Below are 21,015 nucleotides of genomic sequence, written 5' to 3'. Positions count from 1 at the left end.
AGGGAACAGCCTGTTCACTGTGCTTCTTAGGCATGATTGCAGTGTGTGCCAGAGTGGACTGTGCCGGCCTTCTGTGTTGTCCGAATGGTGCTCATGTGAAGCAACATTTCATGGAAATCCTTTTACTGTGGTAGAAGGTTACTAGAAGACATTTGTAGGACTGTTTTTAAACCCAGAGAAAGATTTTGTCTGTAATATGGCTGTCACCCCCTAGGCTTTAGTAATATTGCTGTATGAGTACGTAACTGACGTCGTCAGGCTCAGTCTTGGTGACTCTGGGTCTACATATTTTTCTAGGACAGAAGCATCAGGCTCACATGCTGTTAAATGTTCTATTAAAGCAAATGTAATTGGTACTCAAGCCATTAGTTTCTCTAAGCAGTTACATAAGGGAATAATGTTGTGGGAGATAGAAGTGCATCGTAACAACCAATGATGCATCATAATCACATAAAGACCGGAAATAACTTGGACAAAAGGCTAATACTTATGCGAGTCTTAGCAGTAGAAGCACTAGTCACAGAAAACAGGCCCTGTAGCGTGACTTACAGAGCAGCCTGACATGTCTGTGGTTCTTAAGTTTTCATTTTTAAAAACCCATTTTACTCTTGTCTCAGCTTTTTGTAGTTTCTCCAGTTTATTCAGAGTCACTAGTTCTTTTGTGTTTACTCTTAACTTGACATTCCACTGATGATGGAGATGCCGTGAGTGCTTTAGTTACTGCAGGCTGACGGTGGTTTCTGGCAGTCTGTGAAGTATACTGTGTCCCATTTGTGCTGTCTGTGGAGAGCACCCAGGGCTGCTTTGTTTCTGTAGCTAAGCTCCGGGGAGAGCCGAGGACAGCTGTTTTGGAAATAGAAGCTTAGGAATGATTTTATAGCTAGGTTTAGTATATGAGATAGATCCTGAGTAGATATTTATCACCACTGTGAACATGAAGAGGATGTTTATTTAAACAACCGTGAGATAGCTTTAAGTAAGCAGGCAGCCTCAGCTGTGTGACAGATCAAATGGTAGCATGGCTGTAAGGGTTGCTGTAGACTTGGTGCCTCTGGGAATTTAATCAATCATAGGTGACCTTGATCTGGCCAGAAGCTGGAAGCCTTTCAGTTCTGTATGTCCTGCCGGAGTAAGAAGGGATGTGTTTTGAGGGATTTGGAGTGAGAATAGAAAACAGGTCATAAAGGAGGATGAGGAATCATTTTCTAAAAGAGAAAAGAATAAGCAGTTAACAAAATATAATGATGGTAGTCACGGAAGGGCATGAATCATCACCAGATTCCATTGAATGTGGTTTTATAAATGAATTTTAATCTTCATTTTAAACAGAAAAATTTATAGCTAGCCATGTTTTATTTTAAACAGACTGTTGAAATGGGTAATAAGAGATGACTCTGACATTGATCATATACTATAAAATACATTTACCCCCACCAATTCCTAATATATTTTAAATATGATTTAATTAAACATTATGCAGTCATTAAAAATCACAAAGCCTAATGATGTGGAGACACTTTTATAACATAATATTATACCGAAAAGGCAGTATAAAAATTATATACAATAATATACTGGGTCTCAAAGTACGGTCCTAGGACCAACAGTGTCTACACCACCTGGGAGCTTGTTAGAAATCCAAATTCCTGCTCTCACCCTAGTTGTAGGAAATATAAAATTCTGGGGATGGGGTTGCGTAATCTGTCATTTTAGTGAGTCCTCCAGGTGGTTCTCATGCACGATCAGCTTTAGGAACTACTGACTAGTAGATCTCAACCTTTGTTCTGTCCTAGTACATCTGAGGACTGTGATAGATTCCCCTGAGCGTTGGTGACTAATTGGGGCAGGGATTTGACCCTCTGGTCAGAGATCGGGAAGGTCATTCATTCCTCTCCTGTTAAGAATTAGTGGAATAAATAATGAACTCTAAACAAGCTGAAAAATGTATGCATTTACTAAGCATGGAAAAAAAAAATATTACAAATGTTAAGTCTAACTCTTCAGGGGGAGGGGTTTGCAGATGATTTTTATTATCTGGGAAAATTATTTTTTAAAATTCAGTTTAGTATGTGTTGATTTATACACATTTTCAAGAACACTGACAGTTTAAAGGAAAACATTGGTTTTATTTCCGTTTAGGTGGAACGAGGAAGCCCCAAGAGCTGCTTCTTATTTTTGGGGTCTGTCCTGTGCGAAGTCAACTGGGTTAGTGTGCTCTCTGATGCCTGGAGCCCCAGTCCCCGCCCAGAGACACGGAACATGATTGTCTGCCTCCTTTTCATGATGATTTTATTGGCAAAGGAAGATCAGCTGGTAGACCAAGCAGTAAGTTTGGAGAGCCTGTGATGAAGGCTTGGCAAGACTTCCTAGGTCCTCATTCCCTATGAGGTTGTAGCTTTCCACTTGTTTCCCTAACGCCCCTGTCAGTATGAATATCTCCTTGGCATATCGGATATGCCTTCAACTAGATGCCTGATTTTCTGGGATCATTGATAATCTAATTCTGGGTTATGAAGGGAAGCACACTGAATTAGATTATACAGGTCAATTTTATTTTACATCTCCTGAATTGCTAGTTCTACCAACAAATCTGAGAGTTCCTTGAAATACTTACAGATTTTAGAGTTAATATGTTTTTGCCAAGACCTTGGTTATTACTTTAACTAGTACTTCTTCCTTGAGTAGATTTTTTTTTTAAGATTTTATTTATTTATTCATGAGAGACACAGAGAGAGGCAGAGACATAGGCAGAGAGAGGAGCAGCAGGCTCCCTGCAGGGACCCTGATGTGGAACTTGATCCCAGGACTCCAGGATCACACCCCAAGCCAAAGGCAGACGCTCAACCACTGAACCACCCAAGCATCCCACCCTTGAGTAGATACTTACTTGACATCTTAAGTGTTCTGTTCTTATCCTAGACCGTCCTAATGGTCATTCCATAGACTAGAGACACCTATTTCTGGGAAACTGATAACTCTGAAACGAAAGGAATATGTGTTTTATTTTTAGGATTCACCTCTCCTGAATCTCCTTGGACAAACAAGCTCACTCTCGTGGCATCTTGTGGATACTGTGTCTTACCAGAGTGTGCTCAGTTACTTCAGCAGCCATTACCAGCCAGCCACCATCCTGGCAAAGGAATCTTCTGCAGAATTAATCATGAAGCTCCTAAGAGTGTCTGCAGGCCTTTCCATTCCTACTGACAGTCAGAAACATCTTGTAAGTTGAGTGGGTGCTTTAAAAGGCAGAGTGTTCTTCAGAATTGTAGTAGTGGATGGTCTCAAACCCTGTGACAGCTCAGTTGAAAAAGAGCATGTGTATCATTGTGTACTCATATTTTGGCCTCTCACATCTCTTATTTTTAATTATTTCTTTTTAGTTGTAATTATTTAATTATTTGAGTTATAATTATTTCTCTAATTAGTTCGCTTCTCTATTAAATGAATTACCTTCACTTAACTAGTCGTACCACACGCTAACGAGAGATCAAAAGGATGGAGGGCGCTGGCTGTCAGTTTAGAAATTGGATGTCATTGGCAGCACAGTGGCAGGGAAGTTAAGAGCCTGAGCTTGAAGTCTAACAAACTTTAGTCCCCAGCTCCCTGCCATTCTGATGTTGGTTTTCTCATCTGAATTGAAAATAATACTTTGCCTCAAAGTGTTGTCATGAGAATTGAATTAGGTAATGAACATAAACATTTTTGGAAAAGTTTCAGGCAAGTAATTAGTGTGTTGGTATTATTGCTATTGATGTACTCAAAAAGGAAAAGTGTCCTGGAATTTGGGAGAATGTGGGTTCTGGCATAAGTGTTACCACATATTTGCATATCGCTAGACACAGGACCCTTAGATACACATCTGTCTTCATGTGGCCTCCTGCTCTGTTCTCTTTCCACCCTCCTGAAGCATTTAGAGCAGAGGCATGCTCCTGGGAATGCTCAGTTAATGCTGCTCATGTGGATTCACACTAATGCTCCTTTTATTGTTTGTCAGGATGCAGTTCCAAAATGCCGAGCCTTCACTCATCAGATGGTTCAGTTCCTCAGCTCACTGGAACAAAATGGAAAAATCACCTTAGCAGACCTAGAAAAGGAGATGTGTAAGCTCTTGGATGATATCATCGTCTTTAATCCACCTGGTGAGTGGTCACAGGCAGCCATGTCTTCATTCAATGGGTGAATCTCTGCCATGTGAGGCTTGTGAGATCAGGGCAGTGGGCAGGACACTTTCAGCTGGGTCAGAGAAGTGCTCAGAGAGAGGATTGGTTCCCAGGGACTCTGTCATCTCAGCACCAGGGAGGCACAAATGCTCAGAACTTGAGGGGTTGACAGTGTCCGAGGCTGGTGGGAGAAGGGCTGGACTGAAGGCCAAACTAGGCAACTGGATTTAATGAGGAGGAGAAACTGGAGATGGACCATGAGCAGCATTCTGAGATGCTTTGGCTTTTCATTGGGAGGGCACTTCAGAATCACCTATAGATATGTAAAAAAAAAAACTATATATGGAGAACTCATGTTCTCAGCAGTTTGGTGGACTGGGTATCCTGACTGCTTCTGCTGAAAACAACTAAGAATGCTGGACAAAATGTTTTTAAGAAACCAACGGTGAAACTTATCATGAGGTGGTGGAAAATCTTAGAAGTCAGGAGCTAAGTGACCTGTAAAGGTAGATGTAGTGCTGAGGCTGGCTTCCCTGTTGAAGGCTTTTCTGGAACTGTCTTAGACTGGGAGGGGAGGGCATTAAAGCCCAGGGCCTGCTGGAGTTGAGGGCCTGAAAGGAGATCTTGTATGCATTGGGTGAGGATGCCAAGACATGGCATCCTCTGTGTAAGGATGAGCCAGAGATAAACCTGCTCCTGGAAGAGGAAAGCAAAGAGTGATCTATTTGACCCGGGTGTTGGGTCAGATGTCTGTGTGATGGGGAAAGAGCTACCTCTTTTAAAAATTAGTAGGTATAAATTGACCCTCATGTGTGTTTGAGGCACAAATTCCTACTACCTAGACTGGTCCAGAGAAAAATACCTCAATCTGGGAACTGAGTTCAAGTTGTTCTGGGTTGGCAGCCCATTAGATGCCTGGTAGAAAGTACCCACAGAGCCATTTTAGAGAAACCCATCTTCAACTCTGACCTCAGAATTCCAAGGCCTATGAACCAATAGTAAAAAAAAAAAAAAAAAAAAAAAAATTCATAAACCACACAAGGAAACGAGGCAGCACAAGCAAGTCAGACTCACACATGAAGACAAGATATTGGAATAATTAGCGAGTATATAAAAGTTAGGAAGGAGGTTGAGTTAAAAGCATGGTAAGGTTTTAGTATTGTTGGAGAGGGTCAATAAATTGATTAAATTTGCATTTTGATAAAATGGGAATGTTGAAATTACCAAGGAATTCACTAAAAGAATAGAAATAGAAATAAAATGTATAATTTTTCAAGTTAGTGGAAGGAGATAAAAAGGAATGGCTAAAATACATTCAGTCCAAAGACGGCAAGAAAAGAAGGTTGGAGAAGGTAAGTAAAAAAAACAAAATAAGATGGTAAAATTTAAATACACCAGTAAATGTAAATATACCAAATTCAACTTAAAAGACAAAGTTTGTCAGACCGGATTAACAGTGAACAACATCCGGCTTTAAGCTGTTTCTGAAAAGTACATATAGAACATAAGATACAGAAAGCTTTCGATAAGGCAGTCATATTAGGCAATTATTAAAATAGAAAGCTGGCATAGCTAGATTAATATTGGACAGATAGGACTGTGAGGCAGGAAGCATTACGGAGCCAGATGTTATCTAGGGTACTTTCCTGCCTTGAAGTTGCATGACAAAATAAATAAATAAATAAAAGCGTTAGTAGAGTCTTTGAAAAAAAAAAAGTCTTTGGAAATTGATAAAAGGTTTAATTCACCGGGAGGATAGAAGAATGATAAATGTATTTGTACTTAATGATACAGTAGCAACTGCAAACACCTAAAGTGAAAACTGACAAAATTAGGAAGAGAAATGTCAGATGCACTCACAGTAAGAGATTTTGCCACATATCTCACAGTAAAGGATGAAGTTGAAGGAAAATCAGTGAGGCTTTAGGAGGTCTGAAGGGCCCCGCCGAATGTAATGTGCACGTGGAAAAGGATGTGCCCTGTACATGCAGAACTCACATGGTGTGAGTCTACCACAGAACAGGTAAGGAACCTCACCCTTGTTCAGCCTAAAGCCAGTCTCAACCAATTCCAAAGGACTGGTTTGGAACAGACCACACAAACTCTTAACCACAGTGCAGTGAACTTAGGAATCAGTAACAAAATATAACTATACACTGGAGATTAAGAAGCAAACTTTTAAATAACTGATGACCAAAGAAACAGTCATAATAGAAATCTAGAAGATTTGGAACTGGATAAAAAACCAGAATGCTTCAAAACTTGTGGAGTACAGCTAAAGTGGGGCTTAATTTCTTGGCCTTAAATGCTTATATTAAAATTTTAAAAAAGATGAAGGTTAATAAGAATCCAGCTTGAGAAGTTATAAAAGAATAGCAAAATACAACCAAAAACTCTAGCAGGAAAGAGATAATAATCTGGAGAACATAAGTTGGAAGAGAGTGAGTGTGAAGAACAATGAAAGTGGCAGATTAATGTGTAGGTAAATCTACACGAAATGTGACCGTCTAAAACAATAATAATAGTAATGCCTCCTGGGGTTGTGGCACCAGCAGGGAGAGGTAGTAGGAGTTAGAATGTTACAGAGCCCCTGCACTGTCTGGGAGCCAGTTAACAGCCGACTTTGAAAAGTCAAGAGTGCACATGTAATTTGTAAGGCAACCACTGTAAGAATGTTGGAATGGTGTTTAACCTCCAGACCAAAAGAGAAAAAGTAGAATAAGAAATAATGAAAAGAAGCAAAAGAGAGAAAAAGGAATGTAGAATAGGAGGAATAAATGGAAAGTATATTGTAAGATAGTAGATTTAGACTCAGTTACATCAGTAATTACATTAAATATGAGTGACAAAAATTATTACACTGGATACAAGAAAGAAGAAAAACACAACCCAGTAGAAAAAATGAACAAGACCCTTGAGTTGATATTCTACAAAAGAGAATATCTAATATTCATGGAAAGGTGCTAACCATATTAATAATTAGGGAAATGCATATAGTGACAGGTGATGATACATCCACCAGAATGAATACAGTTAAAGTTTCAATACAAAATTGGTGAATATGTGGATCAGTGTAACTCATCTGCTGATCAGAGGGAATTGATACAACCATTTTTAAAAGTTGGGCATCCATCATCTACTAGTTTATATATTCTATGACTCAGAATTCTGATCCTTGAAATATTCCAAAAGAAATGCACCTGTGCCCTGGGAAATGTGAACAGTGTCTATAGGTATGTATCTGAGGGAGTCCATGACCAGAAACAACCCATGTTTTTAGTAGGAAGGTTGAGTTGTTGTATATCCACATAATAGAATGTAGCAGTCAGAATCTGCCACCACATGGGTGAATCTCACAAACGTTTTAATGCTTATTTAAATACTGTTTGAAAATAGGCAACTATAGTATTTAGGGAAGCATAGCAATTGAAAGCTAGTGTTGCTGTCTGAGTTGGTTGGAATTGGTGAACCAAAAATTAATTGGAATTTCTTGAATACATCTGCCATTTAGACTTACCGCACTGCATATATAATGTGGTAGTTAAAAAGCAGATTCTGGAACCAGACTAACTGGGCTTTCCACTTGCTAACCATGTGATCTTGTACAAATTGTATAACTTCATTTGCAAAATGGTTATAATAATTGTACTGTTTCATATGCACACGGTAAGCATGGAATGAGGTAGTGCACCTATCTCTTTAGTATCATCCCCTCTAGCCAGTAACACCCAATTGATGTTAAAAGAAAAAAAGAAAAATTAGCAAGTGATACTGGAGAAATGGTTCTAGAATTGATCAAATGTGTTTAGGCTGTGAAGGTCATATAATAGCTGGCCAAGCACAGGAGAGGAAGGCATTTTAGAAAGATCTTCATTAGAAGAGTGACAGGATCAGATCTGGTTTTTAAGAAAACATTTGTTGACTGTATTGATGATGCATAGGGAGGGATCTATTAGGAGGCTTACTGTACTAGTTTTTTGTTACTGAGTCATCCTTAAAAGGCAAATTATAATTACAGTTGCTTTTGAACTGAACTTCGGAGTTACGGCCTTAGAGAAGAATGCATGTACCCACAGGAATACATGACAAAATACATACTCACACACATATATTGTTGAGCTTACGTCTAGAACTTTGGTTTCTGAAGTCCATGCTTGATAAGTAGGTCTTGTAGTAACATTAAATTAGTAACTTGCAGGTGGGCAAGTTTGATTTAATGGTGTGGCGAGTAAGACCCAGACTCCCCTGCTCTCACTCGTATGACTACCAAAGCCTTGTTGTGACAAAGCCCCATTTCTAGTCTATTGAAAAATGTTACCTAGCTCAAGGAGAGCTAGAAGTACTTGGTAGAAACTATAGCCTGTTGAATAGTTTTCTCTACAAATTCCTGGTAAAAGAGATTTTCTATTTTGAGATGAGAGGAAGGAACCCACCTCAGTAACCTGCTCATTTGCAGGTCTCTTGTCCAATGAATTTGCTTTTTCTTGCATGCTGTGCCCCTTTCATCTCTCAATTTTTTGGAAAGATTTATTTATATTATCAGTCTGTCCACTTTTCTTATTTAAAAAAAAAAACAAAAGATGCTAAGTTAGCAGCTCTTTTAAGAAGGCTTAAAAAGATTTTTCTCTTCTATATTTAGTTTTAAGTAATAATAATTTCTCTTCCTTATAAATTACTCCAGAATATCGACAGCTTTGGCAACGATGAGAGCGGAGGTATTTTTTTCTAAACAGTTTACCAGGTGACTTCTGAGATCTGTGTATTTGGTTTTCCAAATGAGCAAATTTTGGCAGCTAAAGTCTAAGTAAGCATGTTCTGATAAATAATTTAGTCTTCCATACCAGCTTGATATGTGTCTTTATGAAAGGATTACTATACTCGGCCACCTGCTGTAACCAGGGATCTCTGGGTGGTTCCTTACTGTGCCCTTAAAAAGTACTGATGTGCAGCATCTGATCCTTAACAGCCAAGCACCATCCAGAGTACTCGCTCTGGTCCTTCAAGTGTGGTCCTAAGATGTGCCTGGAGTGCAGCCTAGGTTGCTCACATGTCCGTGGCTGTTCCGGCAGCCTCTTATGGTGTGTCTGTGTTCCCTTGCAGACATGGACAGCCAGACCCGCCACATGGCCCTCAGCAGCCTCTTTATGGAAGTCCTAATGATGATGAACAATGCCACTATTCCGACAGCAGAGTTCCTCCGGGGCAGTGTGCGGACCTGGATTGGGCAGAAAGTGCACGGGCTGGTGGTCCTGCCCCTCTTAACAGCAGCCTGTCAGAGCCTGGCTTCTGTCCGCCACATGGCTGAGACCACAGAAGCCTGCATTGCTGCCTACTTCAAAGAAGGTATGAAGCTCCTTTTAGGGTGGTCCTTTCCAGGGGAGAGTGAAGCTTTATCACAAGGAGGTACCTTTTTAGACCCTCCCCAATGGGTGATTGTACCATTCATATTTCCTTGTTAATATAGCTGATACTTTAGTATGTATTTTGTTTGCAAAGATCTGCGGTTAGCATGAGAACCTATGGCCCATGTCTGTTAGTACAACCATGTTTCTGGGGAGGGAACCTCTAATTCATTTCATAGTGGATTTAGAGGTCAGGCTCGCCCTTTTATGGTAGACACATCATGTAAGAGCCATACTCTTCAAATGCTATAAACCAGAATCTTTATATAAGACCCCTATGTTCTTTTTCTATTTTTGTCACTTGTTAAAATGAATTTTCATGTAGTCTTTCACTGATTTTTGTCACATCTGTTGAACTATTACAAAGAGGTCAATTCTCATCCCACTCCTCCCTTTTTAATATTTTTCTTATTCCCTAAACTCTGATTCTGGAAACAACATGGTCTGGTTAAGAATTGTTCAGGTTTGCACTACTCCACTCTAATACCCAGTAACACATCATTGTGCATACAGTAGGAGAGAAAGAAGTATATTAGAGCAAGAATGCCAGGAGATAACCATAACCCACACCTGCCCTTTCTTGGCCACCCATGACATGTCCCCATGTCCCCCCATGGAAGGTGCTGTGCATGTCACCATCTCCCCATGGTCATTTCCCCACCCCCCAAAGAATTGAGAACAATTAGGATAATACTCCTGCTTCAAATTCACTCATGTTACTAAAATCAAAACAATTTTTTTCAATCGATTTCCTTTGAAGTGTGAGTCTAGCTAAGCTTTGAAAAGTGGAAATACTTCAGTTGGATAGAGTAATAAGAATTTTCCTTGGAAAAGCTTAAGTATTCATAACATACTTAAAAGGTATTGGATGAAGTTAAGACCATTAGTTGATTGGACAGGCCACTGGTGTCTACCTGCAATTTTAATGACCATAGAATGATGAGAAGAGTTAACTGCGAGAACACAGTGCTTAGTTCTGACTTCTGTCCCTCTGCAGTGGCTAGCAGGGGCATAGGCAGTTAGTGTGTTAGGTTTCCAGTCTGAGTCACCATGCATGTGTCCCTTGGTTGCTCTCCGGGGCCCACATGGGCTTGACTTAAAGCCTAAAGTTAAAAGATGCATTACAGCAGTTAAATGATTTGATTCCTGTTTTTATCTTGCTATCTTTTCTTGGTGTTCTTTTCTTAGGTTCCCTCAATCAGAATTTAGGATGGGGCCCCATTCTGGTGTCCCTTCAAGTGCCTGAGCTCACCATAGAAGAATTTCTGCAGGAATGCCTGTCCCTCAGCAGTTACCTGACTCTTTATGTCTACTTGCTTCAGTGTTTAAATAGTGAACAGACTCTAAGGAACGAAATGAAAGTGCTGCTTCTCTTAAGCAAGTGGTTGGAACAGGTGTATCCAAGGTGTGTTGGCCCTATGGCTATACTATTGCACTCACTGTATTCATATTATTACCTGTTAGCCTAAGCTTTTAAAGTACTAAATGTCCCCTCTACATAAAATTCAAATGTGGACTTTCAGTTAAATGGGAGCGGAAAGAATCCACTTCTGATTTTATTTTCCTCTTGGGCCTCCCTCCGCAGCTCCATGCAGGATGAGGCCAAGCTGTTCCTGTGGTGGCACCAAGTCCTGCAGCTGTCCCTGATTCAGACGGAGCAGAGTGACTCAGTCTTGATAGAATCTGTCATTCGAGTTCTGCTCATGCTTCAGAGCAGGCTGAGTCTGCTGGCCGAGGAGAGGCTCAGCTCTGGGCTGCTGGGGGCAATTGGGCTGGGCCGGAAGTCCCCCCTGTCTAACAGGTAAGGAAGCACCTACCCCTGCTCTCCTAAGGGGGCCTCGGCATCTGCTCCTCCTCAGGGATTGTGACACTTTGGTAGGTTTTTTGACTTAGGGCTAGGATCCCCCCAGATTAGGAGAAAAAAAAAAAAAAGGCAGCACCTGATTACATCTTTATATTTTAAAAAACATGTTTATTTTTTTCTCATTTGTTTAATAAATTTATTTTTTATTGGTGTTCAATTTGCCAACATACAGAATAACACCCAGTGCTCATCCCCTCAAGTGCCCCCCTCAGTGCCCGTCACCCATTCGCCCCCACCCCCTGCCCTCCTCCCCTTCCACCACCCCTAGTTCGTTTCCCAGAGTTAGGAGTCTTCATGTTCTGTCTCCCTTTCTGATATTTCCTACCCATTTCTTCTCCCTTCCCTTCTATTCCCTTTCACTATTATTTATATTCCCCAAATGAATGAGACCATATAATGTTTGTCCTTCTCCGATTGACTTACTTCACTCAGCATAATACCCTCCAGTTCTATCCACGTTGAAGCAAATGGTGGGTATTTGTCGTTTCTAATGGCTGAGTAATATTCCATTGTATACATAAACCACATCTTCTTTATCCATTCATCTTTCGATGGACACCGAGGCTCCTTCCACAGTTTGGCTATTGTGGACATTGCTGCTATAAACATCGGGGTGCAGGTGTCCTGGCATTTCATTGCATCTGTATCTTTGGGGTAAATCCCCAGCAATGCAATTGCTGGGTCGTTTTCATGTTTAAAGAATGTTTTCCTAGTAGCATCTCTTGTTGCATTTTGACTTTGTAACCTGACCACAGTCCGGATGTCTCTCTGGTTTTGAGCCAGTGATGATGTGCAAGGTTCGGTTAAAACACCCACTTAGCTGTTTCACTGCATACTTTGTCAGGGCAGTCCAGGTCCCATGAGGGACTCCGTCTCCTAGAGCTCTAAGTCAAGATGAGTTAAAATTAACTGATAAGAATAAGTAATGAGAAACAAGTCTAAGTTTTTGTTGCTAAATATTCCAAAGCATGAAAGAATTTGCCACTAGCCTCCCAATTTATCTCACTTATTTGCATAATGGTTTTCTTTCCAAAGCCTTATCAGTGTTGAAGAGAGTTCTTTTACCATTCTGATGTCAGCATTCTTGTGGAGTAGCCCATCCTCTTGCTGCAACTTTGGGAATCACTTTGTCCAAACCAGTTCACATCATGTTTCTTTGTGATAGAATTTAGCAGGAGTATGTGATTTTGATTCCCTTAAATCGTGATAGACTACACATAACACTAAGTTTATTATGACAGCCCTTTTAAACTGTACAATTCAGTAGCAGTTAGTTCATACACAATGTTGTTGCAACCGTCACCATTGTGTCCTTCCAGAATGTTTCTGCCACCCCAGCAGGAAATCCCATATTCATGAAATAGGTACCCCCTGAACCCCTCTCCCCTGCATCCTGGCAGCCACCAGCTGATTTTCTGACTTTATTGTATCTATTCTGGACATCTCATATAAATGGAATCATCTAGTATGTGTGTCTTGCTTCTGTGACTTTGCATGAAGTTTCAAGACTCATCCATGTTTTATCATATATCTACCTCATTTCTTTTAATGGCTGAGTAATATTCCGTCGTATGGATGTCCCACATTTTGTTTATCCAATCATCAGTTGATAGGCATTTGGGTTGTTTACACTTTTTGGCTGTTGTGAAGAGTGCCGCTATAAAATTCATTTACAGATTTCTGTTAGAACACCTGCTTTCCATTCTTTTGAGTATATGCCCAGGAGCAAAATTGATGGGTCATAAGGTCACTCTCTGCTTAGGTTACTGAGTAACTGCCAGAACCTGTTTTCCTGTGCCATTTCTCATACTCACTAGTGATGTCTGAGAGTTCCAATTATTCTACGTGTTGGCAATGCTTTTATTCTTGAGTCTGAATTTTGCTTACATTGTTCAGGCAGTGATAATGGAAAGAAGATGAACACTTCTTCTTGATCACTGTTAAGATTTTCCTGCAGAGGGGGGCACCTAAGTGGGTCAGTCAGTTGAGCATCTATCTGCCTTTGACTTAGGTCATGATCCCAGGGTCCTGGGATTGAGCCCCACATCAGGCTCCCTGCTCAGTGGGGAGTCTGCTTCTCCCTTTCCCTCTGCCTCTCTCCTTGCTTGTGCTTGCTCTCTCTCTCTCAAATAAATAAATAAATAAAATCTAAAAAGTTTTCTTGCAGAGGCTAGCAACATTAGGTCTGGAATGTGTTTATCTAGTTTTTAAAGAGAAACTGTGGTATTTATTTTAAAATCTTTGCTTTAATAGTCACTTACTTCTGACCTCTTCCTGACACCCAAGGTTTCGAGTGGTGGCTCGAGGCATGGCCGCCTTCCTTTCAGTTCAGGTTCCTTCGGAGGATCAGATCCGTTTGAAGCCTGGCTCGGAATTACATCTGACCCCAAAAGCTCAACAGGTCAGTAAAAACAGTGTTACCATTATGGGGTAGGAGTCCTCCAGCAGGCCTGCTCAGGAGGCAGGTGGGTGGCAGCTGTGGTCTTTACACATGATGACAACACGATGACATGACTTACTGGAGTGGCTCTTCAGTATGCTCTATGTTCTGGTAAATGGTTAGTGCATATGGCTGCCTCGGATTTTGGACCATCTTTGTAGGTGCTTGCCTAGAGCACTGTCAGTGCCATCGTACAAGAAGCAGGGCCATGGGCAAGCCAGCCAGTCTGATGAACATGACTGTGTGCTGACCGGCTGGTCACCTGCTGGGGGTTGGGGGCTGGCACGGACAATGGAGCCACAGCCTAGACTGATTAGGTAGGCTGAGCTCTAACTTGGAACCAAGGAAGGGGGTCCTGTTGTATGAGTCTGGACATTAACCACTGTTGGCTGCTGTTGGAATAACCAACCATGGACAGAATGGCAGCTATGAGAAATTATAGTTTGTTCTAAAAACACGGAGAAAGGCCACATGGCAGTGGTCCCATCCCCATAACTATTTGCATCTGTAAACTAGCTCGCCACGTGCATACAGAAGAGTCTCAGGTAAAATGATGGCAAGCATTCTTGAGTCCTCACTACATGGCCGGCACTGTTGTAAATTTTAACTCACTTGAAATTAATGAGTTAAAGTTTTAACTCATTGAATCCTTATAACCCCTTGTACCATAGAAAGTGTGTCTATCCTGGTTGTGCAGTGAGGAAGTGGAGCAGAGAGGGCGGGGCCGAGACTCGCTCAGGCTGGTGGCTCCGGCTTCCCCCTCTGTGCTGCACAGTCCTCTCTGTGAATGGTAGGCGCTCACACCCTCAGCTCTCCCTCCCTTGCAGCCTTGCAGAGTCTGAGCCAGCCACATTCAGAGTGATCTCTTGGTTATTAAGAGCACACATCCAGTGATCCAGTCAGCAGGTTCTTTGCAGGCTTCTTGGTTTCTCTAATACCCGATACATGTCACAGACTGACCTGACAACTGCTATTTGAGTCCCTAATGTCATCTGGAGCCATGTGTGAATTGTCATAGGTAGGCAGGCAATTCTCCCCAGGGCCAGTTGTGAAGTCAGCGTGATGCATTTCCAGGTGTATTTGAGAAGTCCAATGCTAGCAAGTCCCCTGGGCCTCACCTCTGCCTTCATTCCCTTAGAGTGAGGACTCCTACATGTCCCCATTGATCCTGTTCTTAGGTTGAACTCTCTTCACACAGCAGTTAGGTTGGTACCCAAATCTCTTCAGTTTAGCTTCCACTCCAAAACGTCCTTCTTCAGCCATTTATTTCTAAGCTGCTGGTTAATTTACCATCCTCAGAATCTTCCTTGTTTACTGAGCCAAGCAAATTCCACCATTTAATCTGTATTCTCTAGTGTAGTGGTCACTGTATCCGAGAGGGGAAGGTGTGGGGGACTTTATGGTCATATTCACCATCCCTGGTGGTGGGTGAGCCTGTATAGCTGGAAAATAAAACTCTCCCTCCACCAAGAACCATTGTTCCTATTTTGTTTTCTCCAAATAGTTTTTTTGTCTTCTCCCACTATGAAGAAAGGACAGTATAAAATTATGGAATTAAAAAATATTTTTCCTTATTCCCAAAGAGGGCCACGGGAACACCTTCATTGTAATGAGCATTGTAATGGGCAAAGCCGGAGGAACTTGATTTGTACTTTGTTGACTTGATAGAACTACCTTATTGTTTACCCTCAGCAGCTCTCAGATACTGGTTTCTTTTGAATTTCCTACAGTTTAATATGTTTAGTTTAATAACATGATTTTTGTAACCTAAGAACAAACCCGACAGCAAATCCAACATCTCACAGGCCACTGGCACCAGGGATTTCCAGTTTGGGCTCTAGGAGGAGAGGCAGCAGGTGGGAATGGTTCTGTGCTTGCACTGGCGTGAAGGAGGACGAGGCAGTAGGCCAGCCTGCTTGTAGCAGTGGCTGTCCATGGGGAAGGCTTGAGACATAGCACAGGCCAGGAAGAGGGACGGCTGGATTGTGGAAGGCGGCAGAAGCCAGAGAAGCTTGAGTTGCTGGCTCAACTCAATGGTCCCACTGTGGTTAATCACTGCCTGCCTTTGGGACTCCTCCTCCTAGATCTGTAGGTTCTCGGAGGCTCACAGTTGTACCAGATAACGGCAGGTGTGCTGCACCTGTGGGAATCACATATGCGTCCATGTGGTTAACCCTTGTGTCTTTGTGTCTTTTAGGCTCTAACTGCTCTTGAATCCTTGACCTCAAGTAAGCAGTATGTTGAATACCAGAACCAGATATCACAAGCTGCACAATTTATAAAGCATCCTGGCCATTGCCTCCAAGATGGAAAAAGCTTCCTGGCTCTTCTTGTTAACTGTCTCTATCCAGAAGTGCATTATTTGGACAACATACGATAGTAACACTGAGTATCACAAGAAACCCTATTGCTGTTTATGTTTACATTTAACTTTGCTGTTGCACAAGTAACTTTGCTCAGTCTCACTGCAGAGCTCAGTTTGGCCAATGAGTTAGTTGCATCCCGACTGAGATGCAAGTTGGGAGGCACTAAATAATTCTGTCACGCATGCGCACATGTGTATGCGTGTGTATGTGTGCTTTCTTAGTTCTAGAAACTTCCGGGGGCCTTTTTAGTTTTTATGTTTACCCAACAAGAAACTTACTAAGTCTCACTTGGGCACAGAGCCACTCTCAGCTGCTGGATCCCCAGTCACCTCATAGGACCCCGCCCGGGGCTCTTTTGCATCCCTGTTTTATTTAAATCTCAAGAATACTGTGCCAGATCTAACTGCTTTGGGAATCATGTAGAACCCTCACTTTCGAATCCCATTTATGTTCCTTCAAGGTGTAAAACAAGCTTTGAAAATTTCTGCATTTCTCAAATATGGGGAAATAACACCAGCTTAAAAGTATCCCTTCCCTCCGAGTGGAGGTAAGAATGTTGAATTAAAGCAAGTCATTGTCTAAAAAGTGGCCACTTGATCCTGCTTATAGTGGATGGCAGAGATGGTGACAAGTCCATTCCCATCCAGCTGTGGTCCTCATGGAGAAGATGCCCGTGTCAACCTAGGTGGCATGTGATGAGCAGACTGTGCACAGGCGTGTTTTGTTTGATCCCTTGGTGGAGGGTGGGGTCATTATAGACATAATCCATGTTGAGCCTGTCCCAGCCCATTCCTTCATTCCCATGGCTCCCCCAGCCCCTGGAGACACCAAAGTTTGCAACTCTTGGTAGATAGCAGGCTTGAAATCTAAAAGCTTTGCTGTCTAGAGAGAGAGACAGTCTGAGACCTTGATGCTCTGTTCCCTGCTTGTTTCTTCATCCCACATCTAAACTCAGATGAAGTCAGCATACCTGCTGAAGCCCTGGTCTGTGGAAAATTGGCTTTTCCCCATAGCCCTGTGCCTTCTATTGTTTACAGCTCACTCCTTCCCAACACCCACCTGTAGCCTTGCCTTGTCCTGTTGCCGGCGTCTTGCTCTTATTGTTTTCCCCGCAGAATGAGCAGCTTGACTTTTGTCTTCCTCATTCCCTTGGCTCAGAATTGATTTTGTTTGTTCAGCTTGCATACCATGTCTTCTGTTCATAGGCTACTTATAACCCAAGGATATTTATGTAAAAACATCTGAACTGAGCTCCTAGCAGGGGGTAGGGATGTAGGTTAACAGAGTGATTGTCTCTTTTCAGATACCCTTTTGGAGTGCTTCCCCTGTGTGGAAGGGTACAGGAGCTTTCCTTCCTTTTGAACTTCTCTAGTTGGACAGAACACTCTGCCTCACAGATGACGATCACCCCTGTGCAGCCTCCACATTTGTGGAGGGCACCAGGTGCCATCTCAAGAGGGGCACGTCACAGAGCTAGCCTGGGTTTGGCTTCTCCCCGTTGTCGACATCAGTCAGCTTCCCTGTGCTGTGTAAGAAAATGGTAGAAGCTGTGAGCAGTTTGGTGGCCGGTGTGGCCACAGAGGTTTTGTGACAGGAAGGGTTGTTTTGCGTCTGAGGAAGCTGAAATTATTGATATCCTAGAATGTGAAAATTTTGAGTGACAGTATGTACATTTTAAAGAAAATTATGATGAATCTATTAATTTTCAAAGGTTTGTAATATTTATAATGTGTTTGGTCTGTAAAAATTATAATAAATAAAATCACTCTTTGGTTGTAGCTGGCAAGAATATGAATTTTAGGGCCCTCACACTATCCTGTCAGGGACTGCAGTTAAAGTGGATGCAGACTCTTAGGCCTGATATCCTCTATCTCACCTGCCACTGGAACTGGACCATCAGGGATGGTGCATGAGAGCGCTTCCTCTCTAACTCCTTCGTGCGCATCAACAGTGGAAGCTCTGCTTGTCATACAGCCTCCTCAGAGTGGCTCTGGGCTAAGAAAGCACTTTCAAGACAGTGTGATAAGATAGTTCCAAAGGTGGCAGCGCTGTTGTCGCCTCCTGGGGCAGAACAGACCTCCTCCCATTGGCTTCCAGGAGTGATGTACCTTTGCTGCCAAGTGGTCTCAGTGTGGGGTGCACAGGGCCAGTTTCCAAGACCGTTGCCTGCTTTGAGCTCGCACAGACCTTCCCCTCGTGTGCCCCTGGGCGGCACCTGGCCAAGGACGAGCACCTCCCCTGCTTCTGCACCCGTCTCCCCCTGGCTCTGCAGCACCAGAGGATGTGTCTGAGAGGCACATTCCATCTTCCCCCATCTCCTGGCTCCTGCACCAGCCATGACAAGGGAAGCTGGGAAGAAGCTGGAAGGCACGGATGCTGAGGACTGGAGGTTGTACTCGTGCGTCTGCTCAGCCTGATGGAGGAGCCAGGACCCATGTGCAGGTCCCCACAGCTCCTGGGTCCTCAGAGAACCTCCTGATCTGTTTGGGGCTCAGTCATACCTGCTTCCTGGTGTTGCCTGAGCGTCTCTGTTCTCAGGCGGAACAAGCCTGTCCAAAAAATGAAAACCCCCAGAGGAGCCTAATGTCACTTTAATCAAGTGCCAACCCCATTCCCCCAGTTAGTTGCTAATGTCAGTGTGTCCAATTGTCCAGGCTAGTAGAGTGTTCATGCCCTTTCTTCCTTTGAATGAAGGTGATACACAGTGTTTCTACTGGGTTTTTAATACTGAGATTATGAATTTCTTCTGGAGCAGGCAGCAAATGCTGTAGAATCCTGACTTTTGACGTCAGCAGGGTCATCTGGTCCCGCCTCTCTCAGCAGGCATCCCTAGCCCTGCCCTTCCAGCCTCCTCTCCTGACCCCCTCCCACCTCCCCTCTGCCTCCTCTCCCCACCGGCCCCGCCCCCAGACCTGTAGTCCCACCCCCATGGACACGTCCAGGTGGCCCTGGGCCAGCTGCCCTCCCACCCCCTACCCCCAGAACTGCTCTATATTGCGCTTTGGCTGGAGCAGGCCAGCCAGGCAGGGGCTGCTCTCACTCCTCAGACAAATCTTCCACCATTTCCAGCCCTCATCACACCTCCAACCCCACTCGTCCACCCCTGGTCTCCAGGCTGAGTGCTCAGTGCCTTTTGCTGGTCCTCATCCCCTGAACATCTAACAGGGCTGCTCTTTGGGAAAGAGTGCCCCAGTTAGCCCATGTTACTCCGAGAGGGCGGCATCCACGGGCTCGAGACCAGGGAGGCTCCGAGGGCACAACCTGGGGGGGGGGCACTCACCTGCAGACTCCCCTTTTTGGTGCCCTCCACCTGGCCCCTGCACGGGGGTCGGCAGGGCAGTGTGGGCCAAGCAGCGAGGTTCACTCCCCAGGCCCCAGGTGACAGCATGGGCTCTCACCGGCCCCCACGGTGGTTGGCACATCGCTTGGCAGCAAATTCCAACAACAGACCTTGGTTCGACATCAGCTGCCACCAAAGACTGGCCTCCCCGCCTGTGTGTGTGATGCGCTGGTAACAGTAAGGCGCCCTTGTGTGTAAACTGCTCTTCGTTTGGGGCCAACTTTATGGCTTATTTTGAGGTAGTTGCTAAATATTCTTCTGTTCAGTTGTCTTTTAAACAAAATGGAGAGTATAATGTTGGAAACAAACATGTTTTTTTTTTTTCTTTTTTAAAGTATTCTACTGATCTTCCATTGGAATCTGGGTTGAGCTGGATAAAGTTCTTGGCTTACAGCCAGGCGCTCATCCTGACCTTGTTCTGGTCTGCAATGATCCTCACACATTACTGAGCCATCGAGTGTCCTGTACAAGCTATAGAATTGATGCTTCCTCTAGTCTGGATAGGTCCCTGATTTCTGAGGACAATAACTTGAAAAAATAACTGACCCTCTTTTGGGATAATGAGATCACTTAAGGAATGAATGTTGTTTATAATAACTCTTATTTTTTAATGTGCAAATGTAATATGTCTCACCAAGCACTGAAGGTTAGAATTTATTTTTCTTTCAATGGCTTAAAATCACTTATGGGGTCACAGGTACTTCCTAAGTGTGTTTAATGCTCTCCTTCCCACATGTCTAGTGTGGCTTTTAAAAACCACAACTTATTTGGTCATTAAATGTGCAATATTCGCTTCTTATTGTTTAGCATTTTACATGCTTGTGCGAAGGAGGAGTTTTTATATAATGATGAGAAACAGGGAGAAATGAAAATTGGTTTAAGCAAAATTCTGCAAATAAACCAGAATCAAATTTAATTTACATGTGGTGGACATGTCTCATTTTTGGCAAGTTGGTTGGCAGGTCTTTTGATCCAGAAACCTCACTAAGACAAATGTGAAATTAGAAAGCTGGTAATGGGTAGAATCTATATATCGTTGTGACCTGTCACCACACCACACCCAAGGCCTCTAGTTTCAAAGGGAATTTAATGCTTAGGGGTTTAAGACCTGGCATAGACAGGCGGCCACCTGGTGATCCCAGAGAGTTCAGGAGAGCCCTGAGTCTGTGATGTGGTTGTGACCTTAGCAAGTGGAAGGACAAGAAGCTTCTGGAAGGCTCCACTGCCAGAGTTCGTGGTGGGGATGGGACACCTCGGAGGACTGAGCTGCCAGGAGAGGGCCTCCTAACCTGAGCTCAGAGCTCGCTCTTACTATTCTTTTCATTAACATTTCTTTTTTTTTTTTTTTTAAAGCTTTATTTATTCATAAGAAACACAGAGAGGCAGAGACACAGAGAGGGAGAAGCAGGTTCCCTGCAGGGAGCCTGATGCGGGATTCAATCC

At 43.1% G+C, this 21,015-nt stretch overlaps 1 protein-coding gene across 1 annotated transcript in view; it reads left to right on the top strand.

Moving 5' to 3' along the window:
- The window catches only part of EPG5 (ectopic P-granules 5 autophagy tethering factor), a 103,546-nt gene extending 83,058 nt beyond the window's left edge, over nucleotides 1-20,488 (top strand). The window contains exons 37-44 of the mRNA XM_077900642.1: nucleotides 2,140-2,325; nucleotides 3,011-3,220; nucleotides 3,995-4,139; nucleotides 9,261-9,503; nucleotides 10,751-10,967; nucleotides 11,148-11,363; nucleotides 13,713-13,827; nucleotides 16,064-20,488. Of these exons, the coding sequence (XP_077756768.1) occupies nucleotides 2,140-2,325; nucleotides 3,011-3,220; nucleotides 3,995-4,139; nucleotides 9,261-9,503; nucleotides 10,751-10,967; nucleotides 11,148-11,363; nucleotides 13,713-13,827; nucleotides 16,064-16,246 (1,515 nt within the window). The 3' untranslated portion in view covers nucleotides 16,247-20,488. The remainder of the gene's footprint in view (nucleotides 1-2,139; nucleotides 2,326-3,010; nucleotides 3,221-3,994; nucleotides 4,140-9,260; nucleotides 9,504-10,750; nucleotides 10,968-11,147; nucleotides 11,364-13,712; nucleotides 13,828-16,063) is intronic.
- The last annotated feature ends 527 nt before the right edge of the window (nucleotides 20,489-21,015 follow it).

This window comes from Canis aureus, chromosome 6 (genome assembly GCF_053574225.1).
Source record: "Canis aureus isolate CA01 chromosome 6, VMU_Caureus_v.1.0, whole genome shotgun sequence".
NCBI lineage: Eukaryota > Metazoa > Chordata > Mammalia > Carnivora > Canidae > Canis > Canis aureus.
This window is presented reverse-complemented; position numbering and strand designations above follow the sequence as displayed.